This window comes from Manihot esculenta, chromosome 11 (genome assembly GCF_001659605.2).
Source record: "Manihot esculenta cultivar AM560-2 chromosome 11, M.esculenta_v8, whole genome shotgun sequence".
NCBI classification, from domain to species: Eukaryota; Viridiplantae; Streptophyta; class Magnoliopsida; order Malpighiales; family Euphorbiaceae; genus Manihot; species Manihot esculenta.
This window is the reverse complement of record NC_035171.2, coordinates 32,865,554-32,882,089: the sequence shown is the minus strand read 5'-3', so window position 1 is coordinate 32,882,089 and position 16,536 is coordinate 32,865,554. Positions and strand designations below refer to the sequence as shown.

Below are 16,536 nucleotides of genomic sequence, written 5' to 3'. Positions count from 1 at the left end.
GAATTTAGCTTCAGTCTGCATATGCCATAATCCCATTCTTCGCCATGTCTCGTGCTGGCCTATTCTTTAGAATCATCAGTCATCTTGAAATGAAAGGACAGACGAAAATATTGGACAAGCATGATGGTTTTTAATATGAACAAAGGCCATTGAAAAACTAGCCAACAGTGAATTATTTGGCCAAAAACACAAGCATTAATGCACCTCTCCCTTTCCCTCCAGCTAGAGTGACCAAATATAAGGAAGCATTATGCAGAATCAGTGTACAGACAGGAGATAGAAGACCAGTGCCTGGTTTTCACCACCCAGTTGCTCGACCACTTCGCTGCCTTTGTTATGAATCCTAATAGAAAAGGAGCAATATTATCAATTCATTGGTCAGCTATTGCCTCGGTGGTCCCCCGCTGCTCCTTGGCTAAGCATTATCAACGAAAACAGGACGTCCATCTACCAGCTGCAACTAATGTGTTATTCTTGGTATTTATAATTCATAATTCGTAGGATATAACTATAGGTAAAGCAGTTTACCTTCCCATTCATCTCCATCAAGGCCTTTCTCGCTTCATCCTCAGTAGCAAAGGTCACATACCCAAAACCTTTAGATCTGTTGCTAGCTTTATCCCTTATTATTTTAGCTGGAAAAGTAAATTGCCAAGATATGAGCAAATATTGAAATGTAATCAAGAAAGGGACGAGTTTTAGGTTAGAGTAACAGGCTGACTCCATACATTCAACAATATGACCAAATTTTGAAAATGCTTCAGCTAATGACTTCTCTGTACTGGAGAAAGATATACCTGCAACAAAACCATTAGTTCTTCCAACAGCAATACCATATAAATGCATATGCAAAGGATATAGCTTTTAGATTCATAAACAAGATGTTCTTCTACCTAGTTAGTAATTGGAGCAGAAATGCATTAATATGAGCTAAACAAACCAGAACAAATTCAAATACAGACTTTACGCTCAATTTAAAATCCTACATTAGCTAACAAAATCATTCAATCGATTGCTAACAGATGCAGCATATGCCAAAATGTTACCGTGTGACTCAGCTCTCTTGCTGCCTTGTGAACTTTTGATGTATATCACTAGATAAACCCAACCAAACATTTCTAGCGAAGCAATAAGCTCCAGCTGAACCATTACGAACACACTTTGGTTTGTGGTACAATAGTTAAACAATTATACTGCTAAATAAGGTAGTTTAGAACATATGAAATTTAATATTTAACTGACTCAATCATATGTAAGCTAAAATATTTAGGACACAGGATGAAGGATTTCAAAATAGATTACTCCTGAGATTCTTTGACAAGGATTAATTCCATCCATTACTATAGGTCATAAAGCAAGTAGGAGCTGTGGCGAACCCATAAGAAGTCGCTAATCATTTTTTGCCGTATTATTTTCTTCTACCTCATTATACAAAACAATAGATGCAATGTTCATCAACTAAGGCTGGTCTAGAAACAGTTTAAGGGGAACGAATCAAAGAGTGCTGCAACAATACAGTAGATAAAATCTAGTGGGTTAACCTCCCCGAGTAAACATATTTTTAAGTTGCTAAAACACCTACACATTCAAATACACATGAAATCCATCTGTAATATATACATATAGAGGGAAAAAAAAATAAGAGGAAGAAGAAGAGGGAGAGAGAGAAGCCGTCTCTACTTCAATCTTCCTCCTTTTCGATTCTCTTCTATCATCCTTGTTAAAATCAGAAAATTTTTAACTTCAATTAATCACCAAATTTAGGATGTGAAGAAATGCATGTGACACAAATGATTTCTCATTCTAAACATTGAAGGATAAGCTACCGAATTCTATTCCACTAAGCTTCAACTCTCTCCTAAGGCCATAATGTTCCGCCAAAAATAAGGGAAAAGGAAGGCTTCTATCCATTGACAAATGCAGCAGAGTTCGTTCATAAAGCTATGCTAATCCTAAAGTACAACGTGGATGCTTATTAATATTAATCCCAATGATCATAAGTATATTTCAGGGACCCATTCTCTCTTCTCTATAAACTTTTAGCAATCCCTTTCTTTTTCAAATTGAATAATAAATATATAAATACAAGTATACGCAGAGAGAGATAGAGCATAGGGTACCTTTGACAAAGAGCTTGGAAGAGAATCCCCTGGAGAAGAAGAATTGAGATGCTGCATAACTAGGGTTTGAGGGAGAGAGAATAAGGTGAAATCGTTTGGAAATCCCTCTGAAAGCCATCATTCTACGGGGAACCGAGTGGCGAGTGCTGTAAAAGGAGGAAGAGCTTCAATCGGGTGCCACCAATTAAATCATATAATTTAGAACGACGTCGTTCTCCAATTGCTCTCGCTCTCCGGTCCTGTGGCATATTTTGGTTTTGGGCCACAAGAATAGTTTACATCTCTGATTTGGCTTTGTTTATGTTCACCCAGATATGAAGCCATAGGCATATTGCTCGTTACTTGGTAGCAGTGGAGAAAGAGTTGAACTTTGTGGCAAAGCTTCCGGAGTTTAGATTGGCTAAGGCTCTGGATGACAAGAGGAAATAGACCATCACAAGTCCTAACTTGAGGTTCTGGATTTGGCCAGAGATTTAAAAAAGGAAAAGAAAAGTTGAATGTCACTGCAACTGAGAGTGTTTTGATAGAAATGCTATGCTGCTCAGGGAGTGTTTTGATGTGCTTGTTCTTGTGATTAATTTGAGTAGGTGCAAGGCTATTCATTTTTACATATATATAACTTGGATAGGCTCTCTGCATTGATGTTCTGTTATGTCTCGAAGGATTCGTTTCTCACACGTGAGTGAAGATTATAAGGAGTGCTAAATTTATGGGAAGACGGTGTATTTAGAAGCTTTGATGAAGAGTGCAACTGCAAGGTTCTCCAGGGGTTTAGATATAGGCAAGAACTTCATGGCATGCTCTAATATTCTCCATTTCAAAGCCTTGAAAGTCCAGATGTTGCTCTAGCTTTAGAAACATAATCGTCAGTATAAACAATAGCCAGTTTGATCGATCCGAAACCCAAGGATGTGCTTTAATTCGAGATGCTAAGGGTCAACTTGTGGCTGCTACATTGCATCACTCAATCCCTTCCAAACTCCACTTTTTAACCTTCAGCTTTTACTGTGCATATCGTATTCTTTGTACATAAATCCTTTATGCCAATTCAGCATAATATTTCTAAAAAGAGATTGTGAATGTGGAATAATTTTAGTGGGGTGCTCCCCAGGAGGACACCCACTGTTAATATTCCTACAAGACCTTTCCATGCAAGATGATGAAGCGCCAACTTGAATAAAAGATTTGGCATCACATCTTTTGCTTAATAACAAAACAATCATAATCCCATAATTTATTCCCAATCTCTTACATTCTCAGTAAACGAACAATACAATATATAGCAAAAATAACCAGGAAAGCCTAAAGCCCTTCACAAAGAAAATCAATAGCCAAGCTCAGGAGGCAGTTAGCAAGTACAACGATCCTTACCCCTATAAACAAAAGATTGGAATGGCATCCAAATATTGGAACATTTCGATCAGCATCATACCAAAAAAAATAAGACAAATTACATGTACTAAGATGAGTTCTGTCATCAAACTAGGCAAAATGCTATACAGATTTGCTCCACTTGGTGGAAAAAGGTGTCCTAGATTGAACAAGAACTCCCAACGAATAGATAGATGGTAATGACCCATTCCATTTGGTCAAGATTGATGTGCATTCAGCAGTGCTCGATACACCATGTCAATAAAGTGATTGTCCTAACATAAGGAAGAAAGCTTGTTAGATGTGTAGGGAAATATAGCAACGACATGAGATAGGTGTTGTATCACTGATATTAAGAAAACCACATAATCATTCGAGCAATGACAAAAAGAGCCGATCCCATAATAGCTTCAGCCCGTGACATCTAGAGAGGAGGGGACTGAGAATAAGTGCTTAAACAGACAATGAACAACCAGCAACTATTAATATTTTGATCCATAATTTTTGCAGCATGATTATGTTAGGTAGCTTCAGATATACAGGAAGTCTATTCTCATTATGTGACAGTGAATACCTGATTATCAGTCATGGTGAGTGTGGTCTGTCACCTTTTTTTTTTTAATTTCATTATGAACCTCAGCCAAAATAAGCATGATTCAGTTTCAATTCTAGAGAAACTAACCTGAACAAGCACCAGAAGTGCATCTCGAACTTTGTCTTTGCTAATAACTGGTCCATAATTTGAAGTAGGAATAGAGGCAGGAGTGAGAGATGGTGGAGGATTGGGTGGTGGAAATGGTTGAAGCAATGGAGCTCCATATGGGCGTTGTAGGCTCACAGTAGGATTAAGTGGAGGAGCAGTAGGAGTGGATGAAGAGACAGGAGGCATCAACCGTGCAGAAGATGATGGCGGTGGAACAAAAAATAAAGAGGGCTTTACAAGATTAGTGGTTTGGTTGCTGGTGCTGTTGGCATCAGGGGCATCAAGGATTGGCATTAAAGGAGTAGATGCTGACAAGGAAGGAGATGGTATTTGTGAGGTCGGCACAGTGGGAGTGGGTATACTAGCTGGATGGGAAGGTAAAGGGACCAGAGCTGAAGATTGGTAAGGTTGCCCAACAGCAGTTGCATTTGAAGCATTCCCAACGGTCATTGCTGTCTGCAATCATTCAAGTCTTTAGTACCCGCCAGATAAGAAGAGGTTACGGAAAGTGAACTTTGAAAGTGGATTATAAGTCATTTGTCCATTCATCATTAAGCAATATTATGCAGAAAGCGATTTTAACAAGAAACTGATACCCTAATAATAAAACCTGAGGGGAAAAGCACATGTACTTAGTACTATCAGTAAGTACAACAAAATAAATAATTAGTAACTGTCAATTTTATGATAATGTGTATTTACATTTGCATCAATGTGAATCATGGTCTAGATAGAAGTGAAGAAAAGCATACTAGTAAGAATGACAGATGACAAATTATACATGGTGCTTCAGCAACACACAGCAAGGAAGTGCATAAGCTTAGCAAACAAGAGATGAGGTTAGGCATCCAAACTAAGAGTCAAACAAGTGCAATCTAATTCTAGTCATTATGAGCATCTCAGCTACAAATGAAAACATTGGGAGTCTGAAGAAAAAGCTAAAAAGCATCATTGACAACAAATGCTTTTACATAGTATTGAATAATATTTTCAGCTCAGCAGAACTCTTCAAATAATTTGACGTCTGGTTTTTAGAAACTCGAGAGAGATTCTTAGAATACACGGGAATTATAAATTTCTTCAGAAAGATTTGAAAACATCCATAAAGTAGCATCATGTCTCATGTAAGTTAAATATCTTGGCAAACTGTGTTGAGGTCAAACAGAATGACACAGAAAACTGTATCCACATAGAAATAGGAATGTACTTACACTAAAGAAGTTCACAAAGGCCAGATCATCAGGCAGATCAGTGACACTGGAAGCAATTGGTGCTGATGGCTCCAGAGGACCATCCATAACTGCCATAGTCGGTACAGCTTCAAGTTCCTCAAACTCACTGTGATGATACATTTTGTTAAGTTTCAGACCAGGAAAATGAAAGCATTCTGGTACATGGTCATTCAACCTGACAATATGGTCTTTAAATTTGACCTCTACAATTATTGTTCAAATATATGATAAACAGGCCAAGTTAAAGACATCAATGTCTTTTGACCTTCACATCAAACCCAAACTTTGCTAGTTCCAGATTACCACATTTTTAGGCCGCTGATACTAATTATAAATACATGTGAGTGACCATGTGTTAACCTAGGATAGATTAAGAAGAATGCTAACCACTACCGAGAAAATTTTTTGTTATTTAATTCAAAGAAAAAAAAAATACAGAAAATTAAAATGATTTATTTATTTCAACTTCTTAAGAAGAGAATATTTTTAAAATTAAAAGAATATATGATTACCTTTTAGTGGGTGATACTTTTGACTTTTGAGGAACCTTGGAAAAGGCATTAAGAATCCTGGGCATGCCAAAAACATAGATAATAGGATGAATTGTATGCTGTGAAGAATTGAGATTAATACATACATTACATGGAAACTTAACATCCAAATTACTAGTTGATACATATAAAGCATTCATATAGAAGTCAATAAAAAATATTCAGAAATCATACCTAAAACAGCCTATATCACCAAATAAGAAGATTTGTCTTACTTACCTAGGAAGACAAAACAATACATGTACTGATCCAGAATGACAAGAATATGAAAAAAAAAAAATTACTGATCATGAGAGTCCCTTATGCTATGCTAGAGCTATTTCTCATCATGGAAATGTATTCCTTCTGTGGTCGAAATATTCATCAATTTGTTTGCTCCAAATTGTACAACAGTAGACAATGACACTGTGATCTCCTGCTGTGAGGTTTATCTACTTCCAACTCCATACAGGCGTGTTCCTCAAAACATATTCAACATACTAACAAAGCCACTCTCATTGTCTAGGAGCCAGACATACTTGAAAAATTACAATCAAACTCATTATCAGGTTTATAGTGGTTTTAACAAATAGAATGGATCAGATGTGTACTGCACCTTCTCGGTAAGTCAATCCACCATTCTTCATATGTATCAAATGCTCATTGCCCTAGATCGTCATCTAATGGGTACTACAATGGATGACTTGGACACAGCCCTAATTTTAGCCATTTTGTACGAAGATATCGCTTTCATGACTTGAAGCATTAGCTTGCAACTTTGAGTTGGTCTGCTCAAGGATTTTACCACTGTGCCAGAAAAATAGCTCCTTTTCCTGATATAAGGACTTGACTAAGCGTTATATAGATCCTAAACAGCTCCAAGTTGGGCAGTAAAAAATTGCAAAGCATAGCCAAATTACAGACAAGAAAAGCAACAGAAAGGTTTTACAAGAAGTAGATCACTCAAAAAGTAATTAACAGGAAACCTATTCCCCATCAAAAAGTAATAGTTCAATGAAAGCTACCAATCAAAAGCATCCATATAGCAAAGTCATTACAAAATTTATACAAACATTCTTCATCAAAGGCAATTTTTACCTGCTAAAAAGATTTGCAACCTCTTCACATTCACGTGCATTATAGAACCAAATGCCATTTACTTCTTGGGCAGCATTTCGATATAAAAGATATGGAACCTGGACTTCATACTCAAAGTCCCCCAGAAGATTTTCAACCAAATTATCTGGTTGCACCAACATAATGAAGCTTATTGAAACAAACTAACTTATAGTCAAAATCACTTAATATTTGCAACAAATTGCAAAACAGAGACATGTGAAATTATTATATAATACTAAAATAGAACCCACTTCCACAGTTACTAAGAACAAGAACAGAAAAGTACCTATTTATCCCTCCATAAATTTCAGCCCACCTGTATGCTATCATGTATGGTTTCTTCCTTCATTCCAGCCTATATACACGTGTCCATTTCATTTTTATCTACACTCTCCTACAACATTGTAAAAGTTTTTTTCACCAAACTTAATTTTATGTATATAACACATATTAGGGAAATGTATACTGGTATTGTTCCTTTTTTTTTTTTTTTTTTGGGGGGGGGGGGGGGGGGGGGGGGTGGGGGGGAGGGGGCATTTGCATGTGTTATATCTTCTTATTCTTAAAACAATATTCATAAATTCAAATATTTAGAATAAGTGATTTTAAGTTCAATGGCCACTATAAGTGGCGATTTAATAAATACAATGTACTATTTAATATTTTTCCAACAAGTATGAACATTTAAATTAAGCAGATATTTTATATCAATTCAAAATATTTTCTAATTTATTTTGTATTGCCATACTTTATTTTTCTTTTTTAATTAGTTGAATCTTCTGAAATAGAAGGAATGGTGTAGTCCCCTTCAAATATTTATTTAAGTGTTTTAACTTTTATTTATTAACTAAAAAAGTTCTATTTATTTTAATTTTTAAACCACTTTAAGTATTTATATAAAGAATCCATATTACATCATTAAGATTAATTGGTCTTAAATTAAACTACACACATTACACATAACTAATAAATAAATAGTCAAGAATTAAAATTTTATTTGAAAGTTACTAACTAATATATGTATGTATGTATGTATATATATATTACTTCTATTTGACAAGTCTCACATATATAATATATATCACTTCTACAACTATTTCTTCCATAAGCTATTTAAGGAACATTATATCACATATAATATATCGATTATTAGGGAATTATTGTTCAAACCCACAGCTTGCCATGGGTAATCATACTTGTAAAATCCTTTTTAAGATCTAATAACTGCATCAAAATGTTTGCCGACCAATGCACTTATCTATTTCACATAGAGTACACAAGCATCCTACAAATTTTACAAAAAAAAACGAGTAGCAATGGTACTAAATGATCTAGTTAACAAGATTAACAAAATGAATAAAAAACAAGAATGCCTTAATTGTATTGCATTAAAATTAGTCACAATGAAAAACTTCTTAAACAAAATGCTGATTGTCCACAGATAACCTTTTGTTTGATGCTTTTAAATCCTTTACATCATCACCTAAGTCAATATTACCTCCACATGAAACAGGGTTGTGACTTCTAAATTTATTAAGAAGTAAAAAAAGCAACTAGTACAACTGAAAATAAAGGTAAATATCTGGCTTTCAATGAGACAAATCTAAGTTTGACTACCACTACTTGAAAAATCAACTGATAAATCATCTTACATCGATCAATCCTGATAAACCTTGAACACCATTACTTGCAATAAGTAAATAACATCGGATAATGTCTTTCCCTTAGATTTTAAAGTAGTCTTCAGGTATTTTATTTCTGCTGATGCAGAATGCTGGGTACTCGAATAAAACTTAGAAGATTAAATAATTAAATATCAAGTGCAAAAAAGAAAAAGGAGTATTCATATGTCTACATGATCAATCAGTACCAAGTAGGAAAGACAAAGAAGGACAGCAAATCACATTAGTGGCACTCCCAATAATCAAATTAGCTAAACTGAACCAGCAACCGTATATTCTCGTTACTATAAATAATTGACCAACCAATAATTCATCCAACAAAAGAAAATGAAGGATATAAATATGCGCAAACCTGTATTCCGCCGATTCATTACGATGAACTGAAAACGAGGCTGTGTATTCCTGTAATGGATAGATATTAAAAAAAGGAAAAAAAAAAAACACAAATCAAGCGTAGCAGGATAACATCCGCCACTAATTTTCCACTCTCAAAAGAAAATCTTAAATATATGTATATATATAGAAAAGCTCACCTCTTGACAACAAAGAGAGATCCTTCCACGTCCTTGCGACTCTGCCCAAAACCAATGAGAGTGAGAATGTAGGCAAAAAAGGGAAGGGCAATGGTGTAAGTAAATGTGTACATTCATAGAGAGATTGACAAACCCATTGGCTGAGTTCGATATTGAACTCGTAGAAGGTGACATGAGCAGCAGTGATGAGAATTTCCTCGACGAAAGGGTCAATTCGTTGAAGAACTGTTAAATTAAGGAGCTTTGTGCTGTGTTGGTCAAGATTGGGCATCAATTTACCGTTTTGAGACATTCTATTTTTCCAATTCTGAATCTCCCACGCACAAATCCTAGAAGGTATGGAAGGTAGGTTATTATGAAGAAGATGATGATTACGGGCGCACGCAGAGTTTGGTAGTCGGTCGATACACACGCTCTGCTTCTTTACGAAGTTTTTCTCGAATTGACTAAAATGACCCTCATAAATTCATTAAAAAGAATTAATGAATATTTTAAATAAATTTCAAAAATTATTTATTAATATAAATCAAAACAATTTCTAATGAGGCAATAAGAATTAAGTATATTCTTTTATATAAAAAGAGTATACAATAATAAGTTTAATCATTAAAAATGGTGCATTTAATGTATGCTTGATAAAATATTTAAATATAAAAATGTAAGCTAATAACCATTAAGTTCATCTCATATAGAATAAAACTTATAATAACCATTTTTTGGTGAAAATATGATTTGATATCAATATTTAGGGAAAGGAGCTAGTTCTCTCCCAGTTCTTAAAACAAAAATATTAAAACAATTTTTCTTTTTAAAATCAATTGCTGTTGGTCACATTTCAAAAACTAAATAATAAACCTTTCCATCTATTAATTTCGATTTTAACCATCAAACAAATTGAATATTTTTTCAAAAAAGGCAATTAGATTCTTTTCTTCTTTTTTTTGTTTTCCAATGATTAAGCCATTTCAACGATATGCAAATTGAAAAGTAGTACAAACACCAACCATTTCATATGTAAGAATTTCCACCCGACAGGAACAATGCAAGAATCGCGAGTCCAAGTTGTGGCTGCCTAGAATTGAAGACATCATTGTTCATAAAAAATATTTCAAGCACAGCGGACAGAGCTATGAGAATAAATTTAGCATAAACTAGTTCTCCTGTGCTCCATTTTATTGATTTAACTACCAAGTTAACATATTTTAAAGTCTTAGCAACAGCGGCTGTTTGAATCGGACTAGGTTTTCACTTTTTCACTTGAGTTGCATTGAGAAAGGCAATTTAATCCTGGGACAAAGTGCAACTTCTACTTCTGACATGCCAGTGGCTTGATCATTCAGTTGCTTTGCCTTTGCGCCTGCTACTGCCAGTTTCCAATAGGTAACAAACCATCGAATCCACATCATCGCCAAATATGTTGTAAGCCTCGATCACTTGCAGATAGCTGAATCCCATCGACAGAACCATCTGCATACTACTGCTGAGAACACTATCCTGTAAACTCCGTGCTCTAACCTTCGTCTCACTGCCTGATGATCCTGTTTTTTACCAAAGTTCATACCATTATCAATGACACAGTACACAGGTCCAATTATCCCACAAGTATGTTAAAATAATAACAGATAATTCATAACAGTTCCATTTTTTTGGGGGATTGATTTGATTATAGAAATATTATCCCAGATGATAATCCAGACTACTTACTAGCTCCAGAAGATGATGGTTCAGCACCAGAAGTAGAAGATTCTTTGTGACCAAGCTGCTGAATCAGCTTGTCATTGGCAAGATACTCTGCACGAGAAGCTTCCATAACCATTCGTTCAATCTCCTTCTCAGTAAGCTCAAGATCCGAGTAAAATCTCCCCTCTGCTAAAAGTGCCTGTCAGTGTGAAGTATAACCCAAGATAATGTTAGAAACCCAACAAAAGCCAAAATTTTATATAGCGTGTACACTGCATAACAGTAATTAGAATACTTGCATTATCAATCTGCTGATCCTGTTGGGCTTTGATTGCAGCTTTGACCTGATCCTTGTCCACATTCGTCTGCAAAGCAAAATACAATTGTTTCTAGTCTCAGAAACATCTGTCACTGTAAAAGTTCACCATCACTAAAAATATGGGGTCACTTCCCAAAAAAGCCATAAGTCGCATCTAAAGTAATTTGCCAGTCATTGGCATGTTTCCTTCATACTGCAGCTAACTATGCAATTACTCTCTCTCTTTTGCTTATCACTCAAAAATCAACACCACCCATTAAAAACCAAAAACTGAAAAAGGATGAGGTAGCTCCAGCTTAATGGCATTGGAAGCAACATGACTATTTCATATTAAGTAGCGACTGCCAATGAGATTTGCAAACATTTATAATCCTTCACCTTCACCCTGCCTCTTTTATCAAATTTTATATGCAGGCAGAAAGGTGAGTATCCAACCAAGCATCAACTCATTAAAGGCTATTTTAACAACAATTGTTTTAAAAAAAAGCAGTGCCATTATCCAACAAAAAAAAGAGGAATAGCAGCAAAAGGGCGCACCCCTCGAAGACAGCTGAAACCAAGCCCCGCACCAATTGCCAGTCGACGTGGGTCAACAAGAGAGTTGTAATGATTACCATGATGATAACTTAGCCTTATGGGTGGTGTATCAGTGCTGTAGCTTCCATGAAATATGTTGATAGGTTCTACATGAATAATTTTAGTAAGAAAGCATATAAACTGCAGTTGATTTGACACCAAAAAAAAAAATGCATTTCTATAAAACAAACCACTACCTGTGCTGTAGGAGTAAATATGTATTGGCCGGTTATACATTTCTGATAAAGCCTGGATCTCCACATTGTTCCCATACACCTGCCAATTGAAATGAGAAGGCTAAATGTATATTCAGACCCAATTATCAAGGAAATGAGCCTCAAACAATGCCAGGTTCAATGGATTGATTAGCTAATATACCAATAGAATAAAATAAATGAAAGGATTCAAGCAATCCACAGACAGCATGCTGGAAATAGAAGTCCTCCCAACATTAAATGCTCTAAAGAACAATGAAAGAGAAGGCACACCAAATAAAATCCACTAGCTAACTGCTGCTAACTGTAAAGGAATCTGGAAGACAATTGACTCAAATAATTCACTGTGACCAAAATGGATTCCGGAAAACAATTGCTGGGCTTCTCTATTTTCCTTTTCTAGGCAGAGCTAAAGTAATAACCTCAAATATAAAGAAGACCGACCAGAATTCTGCAAAATATCACGCAAGTCCATCCTTATCCAAATGCACACACATATGGCTTTAACAAAACATATAAGATGGTTCTGAATGTAAAATACGATTGAAAAAGAGGGTGCACTACATTAAACGGCACTGGATTCTGAAGGAATGAATAAGTAAAAAGTCAACCTGGACACTAGATTCGTACCTTATCTCTTCTCTTCCTCTTACAGTAGAATGTAAAACCTTCTGTTATAAACTGAGAAAAGTGGTCCCTCTCTCGTTCCTTGGAGGAAAAATAAAAATAAAAAAAGAGGATCAGGACAATCACCACACTAACAACATCCATTCATGCACAGAATAGAAATATAGAAGTCCTAGAACATTCACGCACTAAAGTACTAGATTATGCTCAGGAATATTAGAGAGTACCAAAGTACAACATTAAATTAACCTTTACCTAACATGACAGGAACCAGATCAACAACATAAAAAATCCCAGAGATTATGCAACTTTCAAAAAAAAATCCAATTATCTCATGCAATTATTCAGACAAACAATAAGACATGAAAGTTGGTTTCCCATAAATAACAAATATATAACCACCAGAGGATATTCAACGAGAAATGCCTTGAAAATAATAAAAGATGCAAAAAGAAGAGCCACACATAATACCATAATTTACTCTCGATTTCCTTCATAATAAATGGTCCACTATTCTCTTTTCAAATGTGAGGAGTCAATAGTAGCAATATCACATATTACAAACAGCAAATAGGAATAACAGGAGGGCTAAATAAACAGAAAAATATGAAATTCAATTTACCTAGAGCTATAATTCATCATTAACATTCAATATGACCTATAAAAACCAAAAAAGTAATATGATTAACGAACGAAAGGCTAATAAGTGTAATGCCCTTTCAATAGGGCCCACCATAAAAGTTTTTGAACTTAAGAAATGCATTCATGAGAGCGTTTAAATAAAGGAATTTAAAAAATTACCATATAATCTATGCACATTTGTCTAATCAAATCATATGCTTCAGGATCTCCATAAACTTGATCTGCCACAGCACGAAAGAGACAATTCCCATCCTCCAACATTTTTTTGACTTCTAATCCTTTAGACCGCCTTATGTCAATCTCAAATTGGCGTTCTCTTTCCTGCCACAGATGCAACATGACCTTTAACCATAAAATCTGATGAGGTTGTATTGTATCATCAAGTCTATGCCACAATCCTTTAGCAACCAAAATAAAAATAAAAAGAGTCTATGCCACAACCTCAAACTATATATATATATATATATATATATATATATGGAAATGTACTAAACATCATAAGAACACAAGATAATTAACTAATGCACTCTGCAACAAAATTTGTAAGAACATCGAAGTCCATAGTGGAGATAACATAATCAAGATTTTTCACCCGTAACCATGGTAACATGGGAAATACCATGCCCAGAAAAAATACATGATGCTAATGAAGTAATCATATAGGTGAAATGATATTGAACACAAAAATAACCCCCAACCACCCCTAAAAGAAAATTATTTAAATATTAGTACTGGAACAAGAGAAATAACATATATTATGACCACAATAAGTTGCTTGTATGCTATCTCTTTCAAAGAAAAAACAACAGATTCCATAATCTGTATAATAAAATAACACGGTACAAATTAGGTAGCAGGAACTCACCAAATCATCGTAGGAAGAAACAAAGCAAGGGTTCTGCTCATCAGCACTATTATATCCCTCAGTATCACCATGTGACCTAGGAGAGGAGGGCCGTGACCCAGATGGTGAAGTCCTACTAGAAACAACAGGCCAAGCAACTGCTCTTCTAGATGATCCAATTCGCACAGAATTGGAACTCCCCGATGCAAACCTCCTCAAATTTGAATTTGAATTTGGTGCCAGAGGTTTTGGAGGTGGCACGGGAGGGGGTGGTGGTTGTGCACTTCCACTGGTAACCTCTGGAAAAACACTGCTACAACCTTCACCCTCAGCAGCAGGCCTCTCCACTATCCTCAACCCACCCAATTCTTTTATCAAGTCCCCTGATCCAACACGCTCAGTATCAACTATTTTCTCAGTATCTACAGTTTCATCACTCAAACTCTCATTCCTATCACCATGTAAACCTTCCATTAAAAGATCATCACTCTTTGATGGCTTGTTGTCACTGTTCCCGCAATACTCCAAGAGCTCATCAATATGAAGCTCCTGTGGCTCATCACCAATTATCTCATCTTTCAGAGATGAAAAGACCTGAGTAGTAACTGTAACCTGTGTCTCTGGTCGAGCAGCTGAAGAGGACCCTGCTCGGCTCTGGTTTGAAGAAGAACTGCTGCCTCGTTGAACCAAAATCCGAGTCATTGGTTTCAATGTTTATTGTTCTCGATTATTGAAATCAAACACCGATTCTCGTCCCCAAATGACCCAGAATTAGAGATAGAACAAGACCCTAGTAATCATGGGTTTGTCGCGTGTTCTTGCTTTGGGCGTAGTGATGCCAATCCCTTGGCTGAAGGAATTCTTCCAGCCCAGTGCGTTCAGCTCCTCGTTGCCACAAAACAATCTCTGCATTCCCCTAACAATTCTCATGAGACCCAGACCTCCAACTTTTAAACAATAATAACCTTCTCTAAGTACTTGAATTTTACCCGGAAAAGGGAATCTCAAAAATCACCTTCACAAGCTCAAGCTGCAATCAACATGAACCAATTTCCAAGAAAATCAACATAAAAGAACAGAAGTTTATTTCTTTACAATTACACTTGAAATAATTCAGATAATTTTTAAATGAAAGCAAACATCACTTCTAGTCACTTGAATCCATAATTTCACTCATTAACACTATACAACATAACAATAATAGATGATCCTTTATATATACCGATTAATTCAGAAAAAAAGGAAAAAGAATTAGGGGAATAGTGAAGCTAAAGGCAAAATACTTCATTTGGAAGAACTCCCCCGCCCCTCTTTTCCAATTATTTTTGAAGCTTTCTTATCCTTTTCTTCTCTTTTTTTTTTCCCATTTTCAGCAAGGCCATCGACATATAACAAATACCTTTTTAATTATAATAATTTAAAAAAAGGGGCAATCAAAAAGATCAAGAGAAAGCAAAAGCTCATGAATTAAAATATAGCCAGCGAGATGAATTCCAACCCTAGAGTTGACTCGGAACAAGTGGAAACAAAGACTCACCTGGGAGAGAAGAGATTGGATTAAAAGGCAAATTAGAGAGAGAGGTGGTAAGATCTGCAAACGCTGGGAGGCAATAGGAGAGCGGGAGAGGAAGATTAGGGTTTTGATAGAAATAGACCAGAAACGATAATAAAAAGCTGGTAACTTGGTGGAGAAGAAGAATATTATTTCTAGAGAGAAAGAAAAGAATGGGAGGCTGCCTTTCAACGGCGGGTGGGTATAGACTAGAGAAGCGGTAACATGACGTGGGCTCTACCATTGCAGACTCCGGTAAACGACGGAAGTACACGTGTCCAAACCTTCACTGTGCTTTGCACGTGTTTTTGTTGCATTATTATTTCTTTAGAATAAAATTAATAAGTGGGCATTGCATTTTCATCACTGCATTTAAATCTTAATTTTAGATTCGCTGAAATTAATTAATTAATTAATTATATATACACATAATCGCTAAAAATTTTATATTCATAAAAATTAATTAAGTTGAGTTTTACACTATTGTTAAAATTCTCATCCTTTTTCGAAATATAAGATGTTTGTAAAATAAGAAAATAATATATCTTATTATAGAGATTATAAATTCAAAAATTATATCTAAATATATAATATAAAATTTTATATAAAACATGAAATTCACAAGAATAATAATTTTTTTTTTTTTTTTAGAAAAAGAGGGATAGAGCCCTTATTTTATTAATCTAGGCCATGAAAGCCCCAACCTATCAGCATCCAGTAAAAATTTAATAGTAACAGGAGGCCATTGATGAATTTTCAAATTAAAATCATCACCAATGGTTAAACTAGTC

At 35.3% G+C, this 16,536-nt stretch overlaps 3 protein-coding genes across 4 annotated transcripts; all 3 read right to left on the bottom strand.

Annotated features, from left to right (window-relative positions):
• Window positions 1-110: 110 nt before the first annotated feature.
• Window positions 111-3,170, bottom strand: LOC110626480 (small RNA-binding protein 11, chloroplastic). Its single transcript, XM_021772399.2, has 4 exons — window positions 2,121-3,170; window positions 729-797; window positions 529-635; window positions 111-454 (listed from the first exon to the last, which is right to left on the bottom strand). The coding sequence occupies exons 1-4, from the start codon at window positions 2,239-2,241 to the stop codon at window positions 416-418; spliced, it is 336 nt and encodes a 111-aa protein (XP_021628091.1). The 5' UTR covers window positions 2,242-3,170; the 3' UTR covers window positions 111-415.
• A 148-nt stretch (window positions 3,171-3,318) lies between these two features.
• LOC110626479 (mRNA-decapping enzyme-like protein) lies at window positions 3,319-9,703 on the bottom strand. Its single transcript, XM_021772398.2, has 8 exons — window positions 9,424-9,703; window positions 9,291-9,331; window positions 9,110-9,159; window positions 7,055-7,199; window positions 5,939-5,995; window positions 5,406-5,532; window positions 4,174-4,650; window positions 3,319-3,766 (listed from the first exon to the last, which is right to left on the bottom strand). The coding sequence occupies exons 1-8, from the start codon at window positions 9,580-9,582 to the stop codon at window positions 3,710-3,712; spliced, it is 1,113 nt and encodes a 370-aa protein (XP_021628090.1). The 5' UTR covers window positions 9,583-9,703; the 3' UTR covers window positions 3,319-3,709.
• Window positions 9,704-10,278: 575 nt separating this feature from the next.
• On the bottom strand, window positions 10,279-15,928 carry LOC110626535 (OVARIAN TUMOR DOMAIN-containing deubiquitinating enzyme 6). Of its 2 annotated transcripts, XM_043961945.1 has the most exons (10): window positions 15,731-15,928; window positions 15,183-15,223; window positions 14,215-15,099; window positions 13,509-13,670; window positions 12,711-12,788; window positions 12,063-12,162; window positions 11,827-11,972; window positions 11,270-11,335; window positions 10,995-11,169; window positions 10,279-10,828 (listed from the first exon to the last, which is right to left on the bottom strand). In XM_043961945.1, exons 3-10 carry the CDS (start codon window positions 14,893-14,895, stop codon window positions 10,623-10,625), a joined length of 1,614 nt encoding a protein of 537 aa, XP_043817880.1. In that variant the 5' UTR covers window positions 14,896-15,099; window positions 15,183-15,223; window positions 15,731-15,928; the 3' UTR covers window positions 10,279-10,622. The 2 variants fall into 2 exon arrangements, with proteins under 2 accessions (XP_043817880.1, XP_021628190.1); XM_021772498.2 differs by having other exon boundaries at window positions 12,063-12,141; window positions 14,215-15,223.
• Window positions 15,929-16,536: the final 608 nt, after the last annotated feature.

What these genes read in the sequence shown, in the direction of transcription:
- LOC110626480 (XM_021772399.2), bottom strand. Translation starts at nt 2,241, where the DNA reads ATGATGGCTTTCAGAGGGATTTCCAAACGATTTCACCTTATTCTCTCT. An exon ending in TTCCAAGCTCTTTGTCAAAG is followed by an intron (nt 798 to 2,120) that starts GTACCCTATGCT and finishes GTTTTGTTGCAG; the next exon opens with GTATATCTTTCTCCAGTACA. An exon ending in ATTTGGTCATATTGTTGAAT is followed by an intron (nt 636 to 728) that starts GTATGGAGTCAG and finishes TTACTTTTCCAG; the next exon opens with CTAAAATAATAAGGGATAAA.
- LOC110626479 (XM_021772398.2), bottom strand. Translation starts at nt 9,582, where the DNA reads ATGTCTCAAAACGGTAAATTGATGCCCAATCTTGACCAACACAGCACA. An exon ending in CCTTTGTGAACTTCTTTAGT is followed by an intron (nt 4,651 to 5,405) that starts GTAAGTACATTC and finishes GAATGATTGCAG; the next exon opens with ACAGCAATGACCGTTGGGAA. An exon ending in CACTTCTGGTGCTTGTTCAG is followed by an intron (nt 3,767 to 4,173) that starts GTTAGTTTCTCT and finishes TCCTTATGTTAG; the next exon opens with GACAATCACTTTATTGACAT.
- LOC110626535 (XM_043961945.1), bottom strand. Translation starts at nt 14,895, where the DNA reads ATGACTCGGATTTTGGTTCAACGAGGCAGCAGTTCTTCTTCAAACCAG. An exon ending in TTTCTTCCTACGATGATTTG is followed by an intron (nt 13,671 to 14,214) that starts GTGAGTTCCTGC and finishes CATCTGTGGCAG; the next exon opens with GAAAGAGAACGCCAATTTGA. An exon ending in TATTTACTCCTACAGCACAG is followed by an intron (nt 11,973 to 12,062) that starts GTAGTGGTTTGT and finishes TTATTCATGTAG; the next exon opens with AACCTATCAACATATTTCAT.